Source organism: Podarcis gaigeae (genome assembly GCF_964106915.1).
Source record: "Podarcis gaigeae genome assembly, chromosome: 14".
NCBI lineage: Eukaryota > Metazoa > Chordata > Lepidosauria > Squamata > Lacertidae > Podarcis > Podarcis gaigeae.
Window position 1 is genome coordinate 9775133 of NC_139690.1, and position 22230 is coordinate 9797362.

The 22230-nt window shown below is 49.6% G+C and overlaps 2 protein-coding genes across 3 annotated transcripts; one reads left to right on the top strand and one right to left on the bottom strand.

The window, feature by feature from the left end:
- The first annotated feature begins 2021 nt into the window (after nt 1-2021).
- SNX22 (sorting nexin 22) lies at nt 2022-13502 on the top strand. Its single transcript, XM_083712960.1, has 6 exons — nt 2022-2241; nt 7356-7439; nt 9688-9792; nt 9884-9975; nt 11466-11539; nt 12506-13502. The coding sequence occupies exons 1-6, from the start codon at nt 2164-2166 to the stop codon at nt 12637-12639; spliced, it is 567 nt and encodes a 188-aa protein (XP_083569086.1). The 5' UTR covers nt 2022-2163; the 3' UTR covers nt 12640-13502.
- Nucleotides 13503-14355: 853 nt separating this feature from the next.
- On the bottom strand, nt 14356-21636 carry PPIB (peptidylprolyl isomerase B). Of its 2 annotated transcripts, none has more exons than XR_014557953.1 (5): nt 21351-21590; nt 17934-18047; nt 17042-17135; nt 15471-16908; nt 14356-15329 (listed from the first exon to the last, which is right to left on the bottom strand). XR_014557953.1 is itself a non-coding variant. In XM_083712930.1 (5 exons), the coding sequence occupies exons 1-5, from the start codon at nt 21513-21515 to the stop codon at nt 14665-14667; spliced, it is 681 nt and encodes a 226-aa protein (XP_083569056.1). In that variant the 5' UTR covers nt 21516-21636; the 3' UTR covers nt 14356-14664. The 2 variants fall into 2 exon arrangements, 1 of the variants encoding a protein (XP_083569056.1); XM_083712930.1 differs by having other exon boundaries at nt 14356-14787; nt 16724-16908; nt 21351-21636.
- Nucleotides 21637-22230: the final 594 nt, after the last annotated feature.

The window sequence follows — 22230 nt, forward strand, 5'->3', positions numbered from 1 at the left end:
TTTGTTCTTGTTGGCATAGACTCAGATTGGGGAAGTGGGTTATAAATCCCACAGACGTTCTGTGGACTCAGCACAAGGAAGTATGAGGTAGTGTCACTTAAGCCAAAATGATGGGTTTACCGGGGGGTAGGGGAAAACTGTATTGAGCCCCCAAGGTATTTGTTCCAGACTCCTATACCTGAGAGAGGAGAAACCGGAGCAAGAGTTACCCAGAAGTCTTTCTGTTCATTCAGCCACTGACTATCAGTTCCATTCGCAGGCTGTGCAATGTATGGCAAACTGATAAACTGGGTGGCGCCCCTGTACCTACAGGGTGTGGAAAAACAACCACAGATGCCACTGAGCACACTTGCCCTAGTATGTTGTATTTGGGTTGGTTAGCCATGAAGTGTAGTCCTAAATTGGCAGCCTGTCTCAGGGAACCTGTGCTGCTCCAGATGTTGTTAAACTATAATGCCCATCATCCCTAGACCCTGACCATTAGCTATCCCGGCGGGGGCCACACAGTTTCTACCCCAGTGCACAAGAAAAACAGGATACAGGTGTTTAGGGAAGCTTTTAATGTTTGATGTATTACTGTATTTTAACATTTGGTTGGAAGCCGCCCAGGGTGGCTGGGGAAGCCTAGCCAGATGGGCGAGGTATAAATAATAAATTATTATTATTATTATTATTGGTGAGCTGAGCAGATGTGAGGTCAGGAGGAAACAGAACTTTGCCCATGATAAATTGATGTCTTTAGGGGGCTGAAACACTCCTTGTTTTGTAACTGGCAGTGACTCTCCAAGGTCTTGCCAGACAGAAGCATTTCCTATTGCTCTGTCCTCTAATCTGGAGATGCCAAGGCCAGCTTGGGGAGAGGGGTCTCCTCCACCATATAAATATCATTGTTGACTTTATAACTAGTCTATACCATTGGATCTTGTAGTAAATATTTAAAAGAGGGGAAGTTAAAACAATCCAACCGCTGAGTAACTTCTTATCTGTGAAATACCTGAGTATTCAACTGGAAGTCTATAATACATCCCCAATCTTGAGAGAAGATAACAAAGATTAAAGCTCACTCATTTCAAGTGCCAGGAATCTGAATCACACACTGGCAAGCAACTAGGGGCTCATTCATGCTGTTGCGTAGCATGGCTAAGTAAGCTTTCTGTCATTCCATTAATTATCCGCGGTCCATACTATATTCTCTCCAGATTGCAGCTTTCCTGCACTTTCCCCTCTCTCTAGCCATTATTATTATTATTATTATTATTATTATTATTATTACTATTACTATTATTACTATTATTACTATTATTACTATTATTATTATTTATTATTTGTATACTGTGCTATACCTGCAGATCTCAGGGCAGTTGCAACATACAATCACAATATTAAAAACACAAAATAGACAATAAAAACAAAAACAACCCAATAACCCTCCCCTCCCCAACACATTTTAAAAGAGAATTGGATGTCAATCAACCAAAGAACTGGTTAATGAGGAACTTTGACCCCAATGCCTGGCGCCTAAAAAAGTTTAATGAAGGTCGCCAGGCAAATCTCCCTGGGGGGTGAGCATTCCTCAAAGGAAGAGCCATTGCAGAAAAGGCCCACTCTCAAGTTCTCACCCTCCAGATCTCTCCTGGAGGAAGAAATATAATCTTTTAATACCCCCCATTTTTTCCTAATATTTCTTGATCATTTAATAAGTTCTCATTTAATCTCCATCTCATTGGGAAATTTTGCCCTGTTCTTAATTCCACAATAATAGAGTTGTGATCTGATAACGTTCCGGGTAAAAATTATACGTTCTTTATCTTAATGTACAAATCTCTAGAAAGCCATGCAGAGTCAATTCCGCTCGCAGAATGATCCGCGCTAGCATAAAATGTGAATGGTCGTGGAGGAAGAAAAGGGAACGGGTAAGAGGAAAGTAGGATAGAGGAAAGTTTGGGAAGGAGGAGGGGAGCGGACAAGAGAGAAGTTTGCTCTCCACTTTACGCGCAGCGCACGCGAGCCCTCCTAAGCGGCGGCGCTTGGGAACTGCGCGGCTGGAGTGCGCAAAGGCGGCGTGACCCGACGGGGCGGATCTCCTCCGCAGAGGGCGGAGCGGTTTCAACAAGCGCTGAATGAGTCCGCGGGGGCGGCTAGTCTCGGCTCCGAGGAGGCGGCATGCAGCTGCAGGTCGCGGTGCCCTCGGTGGGACTGCAGCTGTCCGAGGGCGACCAGAGCCCGGAGAAGGCGCGCACGGTGAGTGGAGGCGGCGGCGGCAGCCCGTCGGGTTGCTCCCGGAGCGGGGCTTGGGTTCTTTTGCAGCCGCGGGGCCGGGAGGGAGAGCCCGTCCGCCGGTGCCTCTGGCGGGCTGGAGGGGAGAGCGAAGGCAGCGGGTGCCGTCGGGGCCCGAGGCCAGCCTGCAAGCGCCTTTGGCAGGGAGAAAGGGGGCGCTGAACTTGCTGGTGGGGCTTTGCAGAGGCCGGGCGAGCGAGAGAGGGGGTCCTTTGCGGCGTCCACCAAGGGAAATGAAGGAAGGAGCCCGACACGTGTAGCCTGGGGACCCTTCAGAAGTGAGAAGGCGAACAGCCTGCTTTTGGCGTCTCCAAGGGACGCGAGACGCGATTGTAATTCTTCCAACACCGCTGCCTTTTTGAGTCTGGTGAAAAAGAAGATAGCTGGAAGAAGAGACGCTCGGAGGAAGGACGGACCTCGAGACTCCCTTTAGCGATTGAATGACTCGAGTCTGTGTCCCCCAACAAGTGCGCACCCCACCGCTCAGAAAGGGGGGGTTATTACAGCCTCTGTGGACCAGAGAGGTGGGATATGGCAGGTATAGATAGAAAGAAAAATGTTAGCAGTGAGGGCGGAGAAGAATGAAATATAGACCCTGATAATTGTGCCTAAGGTTAAAAGTGTCCCAAACAAGTACAGTGCCCCCATCACATGGCAGAGTTGGTGAGACCACCAGCCTCCTGGCAGAGCCGTAGCTATGGAGGGGGGGGGCAGCCAGGTTTTATGCCCCAGGTGAAGCCTCCAGCAGGGCGCTATTGAGGCTCCCAGTCCTCTGTGTGTCTGTGTGTGTGTACACAAATGCACATGGGGGAGCATGAAATTGGGTCTTTGACCTGGGTGAAATAAAGTCTAGTTTTGCCTCTGCCTCCTGGCACTGATGAGCTAATGAACAACTGCAGTGCGATTAAAAAAAAAAAAACCCTTATCTCAATTCAAGGCCACAGGTGATAGAACCAAATTTCAAAATACTTCCTTCTCTGGGAAGAAAGTGCACACTATGGAAAACACTTGATTAAATATATCCTCCTTGTTTCACTGTTTAAGCGGAGTTCCCATTGGCATCATCAGGCAGCAGTTTCTTATAAGATGGGAATCCTGTCACATACACAAACACACACCAGAAGTTGTTTGACTACAATTCCCATCATCGCTGATGCGGACCATGCTGGCTGGGCCTGATGGAGTCAGTCTCACAACATCTAGAGGGCCACAGGTTCTGTGTTCCTCTAAGAAGGCTTCCAAAAATGGGGTAGCTGGAAACACATTCATTCCATGACGTTTCTCAGTGTCTCTGTTGTGTTAAAAGATAAGAGCTGGCATGGGAAGCCTGTCGGCCTCTAGATAATTATGGAGTCCATCAATATCTGGAGAAGCAGCCGTTTCCTACCCCTGACTTAAAGTAATGTTTATGCTGCTTGAAAGTATACCGGTTGAGACAATAATACACAGAATACGGGAATAATGTGTTTTATTAAAATGATGCATATTGTTCCAGTAACCTGCCCCCCCCCATGTTTGGGGGGAGGGAACAGCCACTCCTCACACTGTTGCCACAATAACACACACACAAACACACACCTACCCTGTAGGAATGGGCAGAATGGCAGTTGTTGTGCCTCTGCTCCTTGCAGAACCAGAAGAAACTAGGAGGTTGCTAAGATCTGTAAGGCAAGATCTACTTCACTCACATTCACACACTTTTAAAAAAACCCTTCCAGCCACAAGGAGCCAGAAGGCACAGAGTAACTGCCGCCAGTACATTTTGGCACCTGAGGCAGACCCCAAAATTGTACCTCCCCTTCCCGCCAGGAAAGAAGAGGTGCAGCAAGACCTACATCCAGAACAAGGGGGGCGGAGGAAGAGTGGCACTGGAATCAGCTGGGACTTGGACTTGGGAGATCGGGGTTCACATCCCAACTCGGCCACGGAGCTCACAAGACAACCTTGAGCCGGTCACAGTCTCTCCATCTGAAATACCTCACAGGGTGGTTAAAAAATGAAGAGACAGGAGAAGCATATACAGTGGTACCTCGGGTTACAGACACTTCAGGTTACAGACTCCGCTAACCCAGAAATAGTACCTCGGGTTAAGAACTTTGCTTCAGGATGAGAACAAAAATCGTGGAGCAGCAGCAGGAGGCCCCATTAGCAAAGGTGGTGCTTCAGGTTAAGAGCAGTTTCAGGTTAAGAACGGACGTCCAGAACGAATTACGGTAAGTTCTTAACCCGAGGTACCACTATACACCACTTTGAGCTCCTTAGAGGAAAGTTGGGGGCATACGTCTAATAATCAGGGCCGTCCCTCCCACAAAGCAAGGTGAGGCGACTGCCTCTGGTGGCAGGATCCACAAGTGCAGCAGAACCCAGTAGAGATCTTTATTCCCCACTAGTTCATGATGTAGATCTTCACTCACCCCTTCTTTCCTGGTGGGGAGGTATGCCTCGGGTGCTAAAAGGTCTTGGGATGGTCCTGGTAATAATAAATAAATAAACTCTATTGTGTGGCTATAGAATGACTTGGGCCTTTGGATTCCTCTAGGCCAGTATGATAGACTTTGACTGGCAGCAGAGTTTTTTCCAGCGTCTTGGACAGAGGTGATCCCTTGCCCTAAAATCTGAGATCCTTTTAAACTGGAGGCAGAAGAAGAGCCTGTTGGATCAATTCAATGGCCCATCTAGTTCAGCATACTGTTTTCGCATGAACTGGACTAATCCTCTTTTAAAACCATCCAAATTGTTGCCCATCACTGCCTCCTGTGGCAATGAGTTCCATGGTCTAACTGTGCATTGCATGAATAAGTCCTTTCTTCTTCTTTTGCCAATTAATTTTTATTAACATTCCAAATTGTTAACAAATTAACAACAAATTAATTCAGTTTAAAAGTTGACTTTCCACCCCACCCTTCCAAGATGCTTCTTTCCCCTCCCTCCTTTGCTGCTAACGATAAAACACTTTATCTTAATTTTGAATCCTTTTGCATCCATTCTCTATTTCCATTGACTGTTTATGTTCAATTCCTGCTTAGGCTTTTATTTACTCTTTTGCCAGCTAATCGAATAGAGTTAATCTTTTATCAAGCCATGTAAATCATTCATCATAATTTTAAATCACATGTCCTCCAATACGACTTATTCATCATGGCTTTATTTTATCCATCCTGAATCTTCCAACATTCAGCTTCACTTGAATGCCCATGAGTTCTAGGGTCTAGAGATGTGAAGGTTTCAACCTGGGATTTTCTGTGTCCCAAAGCATGCGCTATGGGAAATCTGAGAAGCCCAAATAGATCAGATTTCTGTCGTGCATCTAGCAGTGCTAATGCCAAGAAGCCCAAGCCAAATTAAGAGCAGACACTTAAGACAGGATTCTGGTAAATTGAGACACCAGCTGTGGGATGACCAGCCTTGTTTTCATGGAGGGAAGTGAACTTAGAGTGGCCTGTCTCCAGCGCACACTGAGCGAAGCATCAACATCAGGCATGGCATCTCATGGGCACAGAGTTTCCTGGTTTCCTTATTGGTTGGCAATTCTCTCTGTTTAGTTAAGCTGGGTGTGGTGACCGTGGTTCTGTATTCCAGCTGGAAGGAGCTTATTTTGCTTGTGCCTTTATGGGGAAACTGCAATTGGAACATAAAATGCCTTATGTAGCAGGATATTTTTGGCCCTAGGAACCTAAGAAATCACCTACCAGCCATTGGTCCTTCCAGCTCAGGCAGCAACTCTCCGAGTCGGAGGTCTCTTCTAGCCCTACGGAGAGATGCTACGTGGAACTGAACATGGGGGAGCTGAACATGTCGGATTCTATCACTCAGCCATGACTTTTCACTAATGAATCCGATTTTTTCCTTTTTAAAAAGCAAGCTTCTAGACCTCATGGAAAGCAATGATAGGCTTGAAGGCACGGGATCAGAACCTCATGCAATTCCAGGAAGCAGAGGAGGAGTGACACAGCGATCCCACTGGCCAGAGGGTTAGACTTCAGTGCCCTGCATCGCTTCTTCCCTCCCCAACCCTATTCCACGGTTGTGGGAAGGAAAGAGAATGCATGCATATTGGTTTAAAGTAGATCACAATATGATTTTTTAGTTGCCAAGTGCTCCCACTGCTGGCACAGCAGGGTTCTTGTATGTGTGCCTAGATGAGGAAGAGAAAGCAGCGTATACTAAAAATAGCAGTGTGTACACACACACACACACACACACACACACACACACAACCTGCTGCTGCCACTACACAAACTTTCTGTGAGTAGACTGCTTTTGACATTCTGGGGGTACTCCAATTCTTTTTCCCCCATTGTCTTTTCCTTATTTCATTTTTAATTCATATACAGTACCATCTTTTTCCATTGTTGACCCCAAGACAGTTGGCAGCCCAAGGTGAGGACTATACCATGTGTTTTCCCCCTCCCCCAAATATTTGGATCTGCTGCGCAGAGGAGGGTCTGTTGCTGTAGCTGCAATTCATGGTGAACAGAAGTGAGTGTTGGGTGTGTGAATAGTTGCTTCAGCCGGGTAAACTGAGGCCTGGGCCCAGGGACTTTGGCTTGTTTCCCCTCTAAGGAGCTTGCCCCTTTGGTCTCCTTTTCTCTCTCCTGAACGACTAAGTACACAAAACCTGTGTGGCACCTCTGCTACATCTCTGGAGCATCTGGGCACAAACCCTTCAAGAGGAGATATGTGCTGCATTACAATCTGTGCTTTGCTGGAGTTGTCCGAAGTGTATTCGCCGCACTTCAACTGCACACATTCCTCAGGCCCGACACGGAGTCTTCTGCTGGGCGTTCTTTTATGCAGAGCAGAGTTTATTCAGTATCCCTGCCCCTGCCCCCCTGCTCCCATTTGGCACTTTTGAGAAGCGAAGCCAAAGGCTGATTTCAAAGAGGCTTTTGTCAAGCGGTGTTTGCTTTGGGGAGAGACTGGACTGCGGTGCATTGTGGGGGAAGAAAGCAAGATGACCGCCCTGCTATTGCAGAGAGTTAAGACAGATCTCATCTGTTCAGCAGCAGCAGAGCTGTTTTGTGGTGTGGGAGGGGCACGTCTGGGTGAAACTGACAAGCTTGTGCCTAACCTTTCAGGTGTTCAAGGTGGAAATCCTGTGGAATGGGAGGAAACATTGCATTGAGAAGCGCTACAGCGAGTTCCATGCCCTCCATAAAAGGGTAAGGTGGGTGCATGAGAGTCGGGGGGGTGGCGAGCTTGTGGCCCTGCTGGGTGTCATTGGACTACAAATCCCATCATCCTCGACAACTGCCCATGCCGGCTGGGACTGATGGGTGCTGGAGTCCCACCCACTAAAGAAGAATGGAGAAGTAAGGGGATGGATTGTGCAAAACTGGCAAAGTGTACGTTACACTAAAATAAGAAAACAAGGTTTTATGGAAGAATGCAAACCCTTTTCGGATTACAGTGGTACCTCTGGTTATGTACTTAATTCGTTCCAGAGGTCCATTCTTAACCTGAAACTGTTCTTAACCTGAAGTACCACTTTAACTAATGGGGCCTCCTGCTGCCGCCACGCCACCGGAGCACGATTTCTGTTCTCATCCTGAAGCAAAGTTCTTAACCCGAGGTACTATTTCTGGGTTAGCGGAGTCTGTAACCTGAAGTGTCTGTAACCTGAAGCGTATGTAACCCGAGGTACCACTGTACTTAACCTGAGGTACCACTGTACATGTAACTGTGAACCTGAAATACAGCTTAGCTTTTCGGTTTCCTGGAGTGTCACATTAAATTTTGCTGCTTTGGGCATATGTCTCTGCTCAAGGGAAGTGCAAGAGCCCTCAGCTTCCATGTTGTGTCTGTTTGTTTTTGGAGGGGGGATGGAGGAGTTGAAGAAGGGCGGCCCCATATTACTGCCTATGGCCATAGACACTGCACACAACACACATTTAAAGCACACACACCCTAAAAAGAATCCTGGGAACTGTAGTTTTTTCCCCAGTCCCCAGCACCCTTAAACTACAGCTCCCAGGAGTGGGTATACGGTTAGATACACGGTTTTACCAGTCATATATCTGTGAGCAAGATTAGAGGGGAATGTAGAAAGGGAAGCCTTGTTTGACTGTTGCTTTCAACAGTGTGTGGCAGGAAATTTCCCACTGCTATCTCTCTTTTTTAAGTTAATTTGGGCACTGTTCATTGGGTGTGCTAAGCTAATTCAAGAAAAGTCTTGCTCAATCACCATGTCTTCCTTGCGAGTGTTCTGATGAAAATAACATGCAAATAAATCTTTGAATTTGCTTGAGTACCATCTTTGTGCCATCTTGAGAATGCTCTGCTGAATTCTCTCCCTCCCCCGCCAGTCAATACCTCAGTCCAAATACTTTTAGGGTGAGTGTGGAGGGAGACTTAAAAATATATATATATTTATAAAGTAAAATGAATGCAGTGTGGTTTTTTGCTTACTGAGTATGGGTCACATAAACATGGCAGATCATATACCCATGGGTTTTGGGCAGTGGCAGCAAACTGGTACCCCTCCAGATGTTGTTGGATTCCAGATGTTGTTGGACTTTCAGGCCAGCAACATCTGGAGGGCAGGCACCATGTTTCAAATGCCTGCCCTTGCTTTTGGGGCAATGGATTTTTCCTCCTGGGCATTGGATAATTCTATATTCCATATTTTCTGTAAAGCCCACATTGCAGGTCTTGACCCAAGACTTCCAGACTTCCAATTGGGGCTGACCCAGACTGCTTGCTACCTTGATGCAGAGGACAAGATGGTTCTCCCTCTATCCATGCCCTGCCAGGGTGGGGGACTGTTTGGGCCCCAACAGGCCAGATCCTTACCTCCCCAAAACCCAATGCCCAACTTGGACAGGTGTGCGATCCACCCATCTGTCAGAGTTGACCCATGTGGGAAAGGATCCGCTTTGCCAACGCATTTCCTGCAGGAAATGCACTGGCAAAGCACTGCCCGGAAGGACTGAACTCTACTCACCAGCCGATGAACAGAGGGTTCGATCCTGCTCTCTGCTTAGGTCTACTTTGCCTGCATGTTCCCAATAGGGAACAAAATGACAAAGCGGTATCCAGCAGGATTGCTATCACCCAGCGACATTAGCTGATTGGCAGATGGGCGTGGTTTGGGGAAGCAGTTTTGTGGGCTGAATTTGACCCCTGGTGGGACGAGATTGCCCCACAGGCCATAAGTTTCCAACACCCGATGCACAGAAATGGACCCTGCTGGCAGCTGAGCCTGACTTCAACACTCTCAGCGGAGAGCTGGCTAGTTCTGGGGTCGTAGGACAGAGCACCTCTTCTCCCAGTGCCTCTCTGACATTCAGCATCCACTGCCAGAAGCAGCGGCTTCCCTCTGCCTAACAGTAGGACTGGCCGTGGGCCTGGTGGATCTTGGAGCTCCTTTGATGTCCACACAGCTTCTCTGCTCTCTCCCAACCCCCACAGATCAAGAAGAGATGCAGAGTCCCAGACTTCCCACCCCGGCGTGTCCCCAACTGGATGACAAAAGTCCTGGAGCAGCGGCGGCAGGGCCTGGAAGCTTACCTCCAGGTAAGGATGCAAGGCTGGCAGCCAAGTTGAAAACAGCCTCCCTTCCTCCCCAGCCTGCTCTCACTGATCTTGGTTCATCCGTCTCCTGCAGGGCATCTTGCTATGCAATACAGAGCTTCCCAAGGAACTTCTGGACTTCCTGAAACTCTGGCAGTTTGAGCAGGAGCACAAGGCAGATCTCGGGTGAGTGTTTGGGTGAGCCGGGGGGAGACTGAGCAGGAGCAACACTTTCCCCCTTTGTGCCACTGTCTGGCGCAGGTGGGGAGAACCTTTGGCCCTCCAGATGTTTCTCCAAACACCTCCATAATCCAAACACCATGATGAGAATCTCTTTGAAGTCTGAACCTAAACCCCAGGGACTGTACACTTCTGCAGGTTTTTTCTTAAGCTGCTTCAATCCAGTCCATGTCTATTTATTGTCCAAATCTATTCATTTTTTCAAACAAATGTTCCCAGCTATGCAAATGGCATCGGAGAGTGCCAGCCATCCCATGCTCTGTGACCCAGTGTCCTGCCGCCTGCACCTTGATGCAGGTCGGCAATCTCGGACAATACGCAGGTCTACGAGACAGTCCTCACCCACCCTGGGGAGGTTGCCAGGGCTAATTACCCCCATATCAGCCCTGAATTACCGGCACAGCTGGAGTCCGGCCGTGTGGGAGTCAGCCATTTCCACCGCCGGAAACGGGAATCTCCCGGCCCTCCAGATGTTTCTCAACTACAATCCCATCCGCTTAGCCAGTGGGTTGTCAGGGCCCAGGGTCGTCTTGGTTCCAGCTGCCATCAGCCAGCATGGTCTGGGATGATGGGAGTCCTGCAATATTTGGAGCCACAGGTTTCCCACCCCTGCCTTATAAGCTCCCAGAGCCACCCGTTTCCACACACCAGCTTTTGTATGGAAAGGCTGGCTTTGTTACCACTGTTTGTGAACAGCCTGTCCTGCCGCACCCAATGTTCTTCCCTGGGCGACTTTTCCTCGCAGGACACAAGGCAAGTGCTTCACTGCCCCAGTGCTTTGTTTCCACCAGTGGGAGGGAGTCAAAACAAGTCCCAACAACAGAAGGGTCCAGCCTTTGTCTACGTACTCCCCAGGGGATAAATGGGCTCATCCAACCATGGAGGCTGGCGTTTATTTTCTCGCTCCGGGGGAATGGGCACTCCCTGTGGCTTGCTTGCTGCTACAAGCGGCTGGAAATGCTCTCAAAGGCCAAGTGCTCTTTGTGCTCTTGCTGGCCAAGTTGCAAGTGCCTGTTCCTTTTGCAGAGACACAGAGCGCACCCTCTTCCAGCACTGCAGCATAGTGGTAGAGCACCTGCTTTGTGTACAGATGGTCTCAGGCTCAATCCCTAGGTAGGGTTGGCCTGGAGAAAGGCTGCTGGTAGGCATTATTGACTCAGTATAAGAAAACTTCCTATGATCCTTTGTTCAGAGCAGCAGCATCTGCCTGGTACAGAGTTAGGCCATTGGTCCATTGCCTACATTATTCCAGTGTGGGGTGAGGCTCTCCTGTTTATTGCATTTTTAGCTTTCCTCTCCCTCTTAGGTTCAGGGTGGTGCATGTTGATCCTCCCTTCCGCACATGCATTTTATTCTCACAACCACCTTGCGAAGTAGGCTAGGAGCTGAAATGGACAGATTCTAACCCAAACGGTGGGGCTCAATTCTCTTTGCAGCCCTGGTTACCTGCTGTCCCACCGGCCGGTCATAAGTTTCCAAAGTGATCCATACATCCTCCCGGCTTCCACAGGTAACGGCTTCCTAGTAAGGTTTTTGGGGTGGTGATGGAGGGGAGCAGAGCTCTGGGCTGGTTAAGGTCTGTTATCAAGCAAGGGTCTGGGGTGCATGTCGACACTTTACCCGATACAGAAACAATTTGTCGTGTAGTTTTCGATATGGGTGACAACAGAACCAGGGGTCCCTCACCTGCCATCCTGGACTGGCAGGATTGGGGGAGTAGATGGAGAGCACTTCTTGTTTTGCTGAAAGGCACCTGTGCAAAAACCATTGCAGTGTTAAAGGTAAAGGGACCCCTGACCATTAGGTCCAGTCGTGGGGTTGCGCGCTCATCTCGCTTTATTGGCCGAGGGAGCCGGCGTACAGCTTCCGGGTCATGTGGCCAGCATGACTAAGCCACTTCTGGCAAACCAGAGCAGCGCACGGAAATGCCGTTTACCTTCCCACTGGAGCGGTACCTATTTATCTACTTGCACTTTGATGTGCTTTCAAACTGCTAGGTTGGCAGGAGCAGGGACCGAACGGGAGCTCACCCAGTCGCGGGGATTCGAACTGCTGACCTTCCAATCGGCAAGTCCTAGGCTCTGTGGTTTAACCCATAGTGCCACCCATGTCTCCTTACTGCAGTGTTAGAGATGCCCAAACACTCTGGTTTGGGGTAGTTAAACAGCGTCTCCTGCAACAGAAGGAACCGGTGCATGCTGAAATAATGAAACACGGGATCGCAAAGTCCCAACATAAGCCACTTTTTGTGCTCTGGAACTGAACCGTGTGCTAGATCTCATCTGAGTGCCAGGTTGAAGGTGCCCCTTTGCCCTCTGCTGGGGGCGGCATTGTCCGTCGGCCCATCTCAGAGGACTTAGCTTCCTAGGCCAGAAAGAGAAGACAGGAAGAGGCCTCTGGGGCTGCTTTCTGCTCCCACCTTTTAAGGGTTGAGTGAATGGATTGCCACCTGTAAATTCCCTCCTCTCCCTTTCAGACTTGCTTCCCGACGTGATCCTGAGCGGAGTGCTGCAGGGCTTCTATGCACCCCGGACCTTCTGCCTGCAGTCAAAGCTCTTTGGGGCTCTGCCACCCGCCGACTCTGCGTCCTCTCCTTTGCAACCGGCCTAGGGAACGCTCAGAGGATCAAGTGCAGCTCTGTTTGTTTGCAAAAAAGCAACCGCCGGCTTCCTCCTCGTGTTGTACATTGGAAAGAGGGAGGTTGGGGACAAGAGTACAGCTGGGGAAGCCACTTCTTGAGGCAGGCAGTGGGAAATGCAGTAGGTTGCTTTGTTAGGCTGCTGAGCTCCAGTAGAGTGCAGCTAACACGGGCAGGGCTTGTTGCCACTTCTGGCAGAGCTGTGGCTCTCAGGTGTTTCCAGGTGACAGCTCTTGTCAGCCCATGTGAGTGAGAAGCAGCTGCGAGTCAGGGAGGTACGCATGCCTTCCTCCAAGCTTCATGGGCAGGAAGCAAGAGCAGCACAACAGCAGCTAGGGGAAGGTCCTGACTCAGGTCAGGTGCTGACAATGCAAGATGCTCCTAGTGTTTGTGTGCACAGTGACGCCACATTGATAAGTCTCCCAGCCTTCTGTCTAGTCCAAAGGGAGGCAGCAACTGCTCCCTCACTGCAGTGGCGAGAAACCACTGCCAACTTGGCATGGATCTGGTCCAGTTGGCACCTTAATGCAGGTGTAGCCAACGTGGTGCCATCCAGCTGCCAACAGCCCCCCAACTCCCATCAGCCCCAACTGGCTGTGGTCTAACAACACCCAGAGTGTATCAGCCTGGGGAAAGCTGCAGTGATGGGACACAGGTAGCAGAGCCCTCCCAAAGGAGTCTGGATTTCTCTACAGCATGGCAGGAGACCAGGAGCTCCTCTAAGCTATCCCGATAGTTTGGGTCATTCCTGCTGCAGAAGATAACTGCTTTCTCAGTGGGGTAGATGGTCTACTTTAACAAGAATGGCTATGCAATAAAAACACTTCCACTAGAATTATTGAGTTGTTTTGAAACTGCTGTAATTTGAGGGAGGGGGGTGGAGGGGAGAAGAAGACATTGCCAGTGGGCTGGTTTGTGGCCAGTGCTTCTTAAACCATGGTTTACTTTTACACTGAATCAGTATGCTAGTGCTGGGGGGGGGGGGGGAGCTGAGCCAAATCATGGTTTAGTTGCAAGAGAGGCTTTGTCATTCATGCTCACTTTGTGTTTGCGATGGCTTGGAATAGGCCCCTTTATAAACATACCCACCTTTCATGGGATGCTAAGATTGGACAGGAAGGGACGCGGGTGGCGCTGTGGGTTAAACCACAGAGCCTAGGACTTGCTGATCGGAAGGTCGGCGGTTCGAATCCCCGTGAAAGGGTGAGCTCCTGTTGCTCGGTCCCTGCTCCTGCCCACCTAGCAGTTCGAAAGCACATCAAAGTGCAAGTAGATAAATAGGTACTGCTCCAGGGGGAAGGTAAACGGCGTTTCCATGCGCTGCTCTGGATTCGTCAGAAGCGGCTTAGTCATGCTGGCCACATGACCCGGAAACTGTACGCTGGCTCCCTCGGCCAATAAAGCGAGATGAGCGCCGCAACCCCAGAGTCGGCCACGACTGGACCTAATGGTCAGGGGTCCCTTTACCTTTTTAGGATTGGACAGCCACTTGGCTTTGCGTTCTGAACAGGGGAGCAAAGAGCTTTCTGAACGAATTTGGCAATGGCTAACAAAGAGAACTTTCCTTGGGGAAGTAGTAAATTTGTGACATTCGCTATCTAGAATACCCCTCCAAATAAATGCTGGAAGTTCAGGGTTGGGGTGGGAGGACCTAGCTGTAGCTAATAAAAACAACAACCAGGCAGTGCTACAAAAACACAATGGTCACGTTTATTGGTCCATGTGCTTTCTTACAAAACGGAATGGGACACCCATTGCCCCCCCCCTCAAAGCCACTTGGATGACCAGTGGCTGATGGAATGAGTTGTTACAAGAATGGAGACCCCCCCCCACCCACCCCCGAAGTGTGTAGCTGGGGGAAGGGCGGACAGAAAGGGAGCAGCAGTGGCGGCAGTTCACCTGCTGTGGGACAGTGATGATGCGAGGCCTCCGTGAGTGTGTAGCCCCCCCTCGCAGCCCTTTGCAAGCCAGAGTCTGACCCTCCAGCGGCCACCCGGTTATTCTTTGGCAATGGCAAATGGCTTCTCCACCTCGATGACGTTGCAGTCGGCAATGGTGACGTCTTTGAGAGGCTTGTCCCGACTATCGGTCTTTGTGTTCTCCACTTTTCTCACTACATCCTAAGAAAGGGAAGCAGGAATAAGAAGGGAGGAATGTTGGAAGTTAGCCAGGGGGCATTTTGCTTCTGGTGTGGGTCCAACTGCAGCCACATGGAAATCTCTGGATGCCAGGTTCCTGACTGACATCTCCACCTGGCTGGCCCCTCCAGCTTTCTTAAGCAGGTAAGCATAAGAGCTTATTCATTGCATTGAAATCCCACCTTTTCTTCCAAGAAGTACATGGTTCACCCCTCCCCTGGTTAATCTCTACAACAACCCTGTGAGGTAGGTTAAGAGGCTGTGACTGTCCCAAGGTACCCCAGTGAGGATTTGAACCCTGATCTCCCACGTCCTAGTCCGACACTCTAGCCACTACACCACACTGGCTTCCTACAGTTCTTCTGCTATGGGGCAGCTACATAAATTAAGTAGGTAAATAAAAACGGGGAAAGCAAAATGTCACTGAGAGAAGGTTCTGAAATACTTTCCTCGAAGCCTAAATTTATTTTATTCTGGTTTTATTTGGTGTTTTCATATAGAGTTGGAAGGGCCCCGAGGGTCATCTAGCCCAGTGTTTCCCAACCTTGTGCCTCCAGATGTTTTTGGCCTACAACTCCCATCATCCCTAGCTAGCAAGACCAGTGGTCTGGGATGATGGGAGTTGTAGGCCAAAAAACATCTGGAGGCACAAGGTTGGGAAACACTGATCTAGCCCAACCCCCTGCAATGCAGGAATCTCGGCTAAAGCATCCATGACAGTTGGCCACCCAACCTCTGCTTAAAAACCTCCCAGGAAGGAGAGTCCGCAACCTCCCGTTTTAATGTGTTGCAAACTGCCTTGAGATTTTTTTCCCTTTAGTAGGAGATAAATTAAATGAATAGTCATAATGATAAATCTCATTGTTGTTTTTTAAAGGTGCCTAGACATTCCATTGTGGGGATTGTAAGCTAGGTTTAAGGTGAAATTTGCTTATATATCTGAGTTTCTAACATTTACGATACAATATACCTGTGGAGGGCACTTGGCAATGTCCATCGCATAGGCATTTCTAGCTGCCCCATTTTGCCCTGTAATGTAGCCTGGAGAATGGCAATACAGTCGTACCTTGGAAGTCAAACGGAATCCGTTCCGGAAGTCTGTTCGACTTCCAAATCGCGGCTTCTGATTGGCTGCAGGAAGTTAACCAATCGGAACCCCCGTCAGACATTCAGCTTCCAAAAGAACATTCGAAAACCTGAACAGTCACTTCCGGGTTTCAACTGTTCGGGAGCCAAAACGTCCCGAGTTCCAGGGTGTTCAACAAATAATGTACAACTGTATGGGGTTCCTGTAGTAAGCTCTCTATATATTCGCTCTTAGGCACTAGTTATGCCAATCTTTGACACTATGTGCGCAGAGCTGTTTCCCATACACACAGGGAGGCAAGACGTTGTCAAACTCCCAACTTCCATCAGCTCCAGGCAGCATAGCGGATGGTCAGGGGTGATGGAAGTTGTGGCCCCTCTTCACAGGGAGGGCCCTCGGTTCTCCACCCCTGCAGTTCAAATGTCAGAATTGGCATTACCAGATAAAAATTCAAGTCCACCACAGAGATCTAAAAAGCCCAGGAAGCTGCACAGATTTGTGCCCGATGTCAAAAGAGACAAAGAACAAAGAATAGGCAAAACTATTGTTGAGGGACTCCAAAATTGGGCACCACCCCAGAAAAAGCACACACACCCCCGCCCTTCCTACAGCAGCGGGATCTGGAGAAGAGCCTCCTTAGGCCCATGAACTGCCATGGCAACAATCTAGGAGGCAGTGAAATTTTAATATGCTCCATTTGCTTGGTCCTGGTCCGCGGTCAAGTTCCCATTATTTGGAACCACCAACTGCATTAGAAATCCAAGTAAGGGCCCAGATGCTACTAGGCACAACACACACACACACACACACACACACACACATTCCGCTCACCATCCCTTCCAGGACTTTGCCGAAGACAACATGCTTGCCATCCAGCCATGACGTCTTGACGGTAGTGATGAAGAACTGAGAGCCGTTGGTGTCCTTGCCAGCGTTGGCCATGCTCACCCAGCCGGGCCCATAGTGCTTCAACTTGAAGTTCTCGTCGGGGAAACGGTCCCCGTAGATGCTTTTACCTGGCAGTGAGCAAAAGGGAGAGAATAACACCGTCTTCCAGTGTCCAACTTTGTTTTTTGAGGGTCACTCCTGCCCAGAGGAGGATCCCTGTCCAATCCCATCCAGAAGAGACAGAATTGACTCGGCCCTCACCTCCTGTTCCATCTCCCCGGGTGAAGTCTCCTCCCTGGATCATGAAGTCCTTGATCACACGGTGAAACTTGCTGCCTTTGTAGCCAAACCCTTTCTGAAAAGGAAGGGAGTTTGGTAAGAGTGAGGACAGTTTGCAGCACCACTCTGGGAAAGGCTTGGTTTAAAGTCCTTTCCCAAGCAGTCCAGAACCAGACAGTTTTGGAGCATCAGCTGTAACCTCTCCCATCTGTGGGCAGAAGAGAGTCACGACTGGTGGAAAAGGGTCCAAGATACTGGGGAAAGCAGAATACTTTGCTGCTGCAATGCAAGTGAGGCCTCAGCAGTTTCTCCTCCACCATCACTAGCCCCCCACTGCCTATAGGGCGTCCTATAGGGCGAAATATACGGTAACTTGACGGTCATATTTTGAAAGTTAAAAGCAGCAGCGAGAGGGCAGAAGCTTAATCATGGCAGCACCTCATCTTTCTCTGTGCTCAGCTTAAAGAAGAACATTCCCTCTCCAGCAGATCTTCACTCAGTTTCCAAATATTTGTGCAATTCGGCCAGCAGCAGCAGTGAATGGAGCGCAGTGGAGGCAAATCCTGACATGCAGCCAGTCAGGATTCCTTCTCCCAAGGGCCTGCAAAAGCAAAAGGCTGTAGCACCCAGACTTTGGCCTTAATAGTTTTCCAGGCCCTCTTCACACCAAGGCTCTTTAGATGAGCAATATAATTATTTCACTTATTCAAAGTGGGGTAAGCCAGCCCTCCTGCGTTTGGGGGGCCTTCCTGTTGTGTGGGCCTCTGGATGCGTGCCCCACAGTCCTTGCAGCCACCCCAAATGCCAGCCTTCCTTCTGCGCCCTTGTAAGCAGACTGACCTACTGAGGACTCTGACCCAGCATTTGAACTCACCTCTCCTGTGGACAAGGCGACAAAATTCTCAACCGTCTTCGGAACTGTCTTTCCAAAAAGGCCGAAGACCACTCGCCCCACGTCTTCATCCCCGATCCGCAGATCAAAATACACCTGGTGATCAAAACAGGCTGCATCATGGAACGGCTGCAGAGTGGAGCCCCCTTCCTGTTCTGACCTCAGCCTCAATATGCAAGAGTCCAATGCCTGCGGGGAGTTAGGCTGTCTGCAGCAAGGCTGATATGTAAAGAGCCACCCATGGAACCGTACTGCTAGTTTTATTGGGATCCTCCTCAGGTTATGCCCCATTCAAGTAGGAGGGGGAGAACCACATCCTTGGGAGAAAAAGGTGGTGCATAAATTCAATAAATAAATAAATAGAATATTTGTCCACCTAGACAGGTATTGTCTTTTCTGACCAGCAGTCCTTCTCTCTCTCTCCTCTCAAGGCATAAGCAAAGGTCTCAACCTTGCAATTTGATTCCACCACCCCCAGGCTGCGCCCAACACCAGCAGTGCTCTGAACTCTCCCCACATGCAATGCATTTCAGACAATGCCTAGTGCTTGCTTGAACTGAAAGGTTTGTGTGCACTAGAAACTTCTGGGTTATATGTGGCTGAAGAATAGCCCGCTGTACTAAGTAGAGAGACATATCTATTGCCCCACCCACACCAAAAGTTTTCGGGCTGCACACTCTTCCTCCTCCCTGCTTCTGAAGTGTGGCAAGTGGGCTCTGCCTGACAGTTCATGTTTGCTGGTCTGGAGTGGGATTCTCACTTTTTGCGAGTACATCTTGGGTTAAATTCCCAGACAAGTCCATGCTCCAGAGAGGGATGGGGGGGGGGGAATCTTAAAGGGGAAGGTCATTGGTTCAATTACTCACACCTGCAGCTTGAAAAAGATCTCCCTGGTACAGAGGAGAGATGCTACCAGCTGCATTAGGAAACATCCTCAATCCCTTCCCAGGAGTTTGAGGAAGGGAAGGGGCCAGAATGCACAGACAGAGAATACTTTGTATGTCTGCGGTTCCAGGCCGAGTCTCTGGCATCTCCAGCGGCAGCTCTTGAGCAGCAATAGCTAGTGGTGCTGTCAGGACAAGTCTTTGGGTTCGGCCAAAGGAGGGAGGGACCCCAAACACAGGAGGGCTTTTAAAGGAAGCAAAATAGTACAAACTGTTTTGGAGCACATGAGGACCATTAAGTCCAGAGCCTAAAATTTCCCACTGGCTCCACCTCTCTGGAATGAATTGCCGAGACTCCCAAACCCACCTGCAGTGTTCTAAACTCCCATTGTTCTAGGCGCATTTTGCGACAGGGAATTTCATTAGCACGAGCAGTTTCTGAGCGCTGGGCGCAGTACTGCGCCTGACATTTCAGATATAAACTGCAGAGTGGAAGGAAAGGAGGACCTTTTTCTGCCTCCCCACTTCCAGCTACTCTCTGAAGACTGGAGAAGAGACCCTCTTAAGAATATTAGGAGGGGGGTGGGCAGGGGGAAGGCTAGACCATGTGAAAAATGAATTATTTTAGCAGCAGTTCATTCATTTTCAGCTTTGTGTTCTTGTTATAAAAAAGTGCATCTAGACATTCCGTTGTTGCGTCCATAGCCAAGGTTTAAGGTGACATTTAGCTCCTAGCTTTCATATCTCAGTTTCTAACACTGCCCATCTGCTCTCACTGGCCTTTGCTTCAGATCACACATTGCTTTGTAAGGTTTTTATTTTAGTTTTCAGCCGGCCAGCCTTTTTCCTTTCGTTTTATCCTTTGGTGCCTGTAATATTGCAAGCTGTCTTGGGAGGGTTTTTGCTCTGAAAGACAGCCAGAACGATTTTTTAAGCCAAGAAACTCAAACAACAAAGCGTTCAGAGGCACCATCAGATTCCTTGTGACGTAAGAATGCATGTTAGTCTCTAATGTTGCCGCAAGACACTCTGCTAATTTTGGAAGTTGTCTGATAAAATGATACAGTAACAGGAAAAAACCAAAGGTCTGGCTCAGCATAAGGCTGCTTTGTAGAATGTGGGATCTCTTATCCTGGCCAAGGGTTAGTCACAAAACCTAACCCTTTCTGCAGACATCTCTTTTCAATATGCATGACAACTGTCCTAATTTACCAGGGGCAGCCCCTAATTTCTGACCCCCCCCCTAAATCTCTCTCCTTTCCCAGCCCTGTGCCTATGAATACTCTATCACTTTGGGGACCCCCCCCCCCAAATCAAGGCTCCTAATACCTAAGTCTAAGCACACATACCAGGAAGTTCTATTACGCTCAGTTGTACTTCCTATTGATGCAGATGCAACAAAAGCACAGCCTGTGTTAAACTTGTTGGCCTTTAAAGGAGCCGTAAGATATTTCTGCAGTGGGAGACAAGACACGGCTGCCCCACTGGGGCCTCCAAGCGATAACCACCATGCTTGGAATCAATCATGTTAAGAATGAACAACTGTTTCATTTTTATTTGCTGGTGTTTTGAGAGTTAATTCTATTGTGTACTATTCTAATAGATTGCTGAATATTACTTTACTTGATATAAGTGGCTCCATTTTAAAGTTACGTTTTAGTATGAATTTTTGACCTGGACCTGATCATTATAAGGCATGTGTTCCTTGCTGCATATTTTTTTTGCTGCAAATCGCCTTGCTTATAGCAACATAGAAAGGCGGCATAGAAATTAAAAGCCAAATGAAATGAAGCCGTGCATCCTCGGAAGGGTCTTTCCATCGCGCATGACTTTATGCACCCGCCTGGCCAGCTAAGACCCCACCCTAAGCCTCCCAATGCTTCTTTCCACCCCTCCTTGCACACCACATCCCGATATAAAACAAGACTATGGTCTATTGAAGCCTTTGCCGTACAGTGGTACCTCAGGTTACATACGCTTCAGGTTACAGACTCCGCTAACCCAGAAATAGTACCTCGGGTTAAGAACTTTGCTTCAGGATGAGAACAGAAATCGTGCTCTGGCAGCGCAGTGGCAGCAGGAGGCCCCATTAGCTAAAGTGGTGCTTCAGGTTAAGAATAGTTTCAGGTTAAGAACGGACCTCCGGTATGAATTAAGTACTTAACCCGGGGTACCACTATATAGTCTTTCAAGGAGCACACGCAGGGGACAAGGTTCAGCTCTGAGCGGTTTGCTAAGAGAAGAAAAATCGCCTCCCCGCTGCCTGGGTGCACTGGCCATAAATCGCCTTTTAGGCTTTTCCAGCAATTATCATGTTAGGATAAATCCAATAAATAATAATAATAATAATAATAATAATAATAATAATAATCATTATTGCACAGAACCGGCCATAGGGCTTCTGCTGCTGCGGAATAGAGGGGTGCAAGCGCAACAGGGGGGACCCCCACCCTGCAGAGAAGTACAAGGGGGGAGGGGGCTGCAAATAAGGCCCCCCTCCCCCTCCCCCGCTCACCTTGGCCGTGACCTTGGGCCCCTTCTTGCGCTCCTCCGCGTGAGCAGCCGGGAAGAGCAGCAGCAGCAGAGAGCCGCCCAGGCCCAGCAAGGCCGCGGCCGCCAGCAGCTTCATCTTCCTCCGCTCGCAGCCCCAGCAGCGCCAACCCGGCCACAGAGCCCGCATCCGCCCCCTTCCCCTCTCGCTCGTCCTCCCCTCCCGCCTCCCCCGTGCGCAATGGTACAGCCCCGAGCCGGGCGGAGCGGAGTCCTGGGCGAGAGGGATTGGCCGCTTCCATCTCAGGAGAGGGGGAGGGAGGCCGTTCCCCACCCCCACCCCGGGGGGCGTCGGCGGCTCCTGCGACAAAGGAATGCCACGTTTCCAGCTTCCGATTGGGCGGCGAGCTCGGCCAATGGGAAGCGGGCACGAGAGGCGCCGGCGGCTGCGCGCCGCTTGGGCCAAGTGGCAGACAAAGGAGAGGAAGGACGCGCGGGGCGGGGACTACATTACCCAGCGAGCAGTGCGCGGCCGCCGGCGTCGTGCTCTTCGCTGAAGTTGCCGCCCTTCGCCTGTAGGGGGCAGTGCAACCATCTGCATAGGATGGAGGAGGATGTTCTGTTTGTAGCCCTTTGGAAAAATGGTTGCGTGTTAAAAGGATCAGACGTGTATAATTCCCATCCATAGCCAGATTTCCAGGGATCTGGCCCTGTTATGCTAGTGTCTAGTACACACTTTGTAGTTGTTGTTTAGTCGTGTCCGACTCTTCGTGACCCCCTGGACCAGAGCACACCGGGCACTCCTGTCCTCCACTGCCTCCCGCAGTTTGGTCAAACTCATGCTGGTAGCTTCGAGAACACTGTCCAACCATCTCGTCCTCTGTTGTCCCCTTCTCCTTGTGCCC

Bases quoted from the DNA above. Each gene is read 5' to 3' on its own strand.
- PPIB (XM_083712930.1), bottom strand. From the start codon at position 21,515: ATGCGGGCTCTGTGGCCGGGTTGGCGCTGCTGGGGCTGCGAGCGGAGG. The intron at 18,048-21,350 runs GTGAGCGGGGGA...TTTGATCACCAG, and splicing joins GGCCCAAGGTCACGGCCAAG to GTGTATTTTGATCTGCGGAT. The intron at 17,136-17,933 runs GTGAGTTCAAAT...CTTCCTTTTCAG, and splicing joins TCGCCTTGTCCACAGGAGAG to AAAGGGTTTGGCTACAAAGG.
- SNX22 (XM_083712960.1), top strand. From the start codon at position 2,164: ATGCAGCTGCAGGTCGCGGTGCCCTCGGTGGGACTGCAGCTGTCCGAG. The intron at 9,976-11,465 runs GTGAGTGTTTGG...TTCTCTTTGCAG, and splicing joins GAGCACAAGGCAGATCTCGG to CCCTGGTTACCTGCTGTCCC. The intron at 11,540-12,505 runs GTAACGGCTTCC...TCTCCCTTTCAG, and splicing joins CATCCTCCCGGCTTCCACAG to ACTTGCTTCCCGACGTGATC.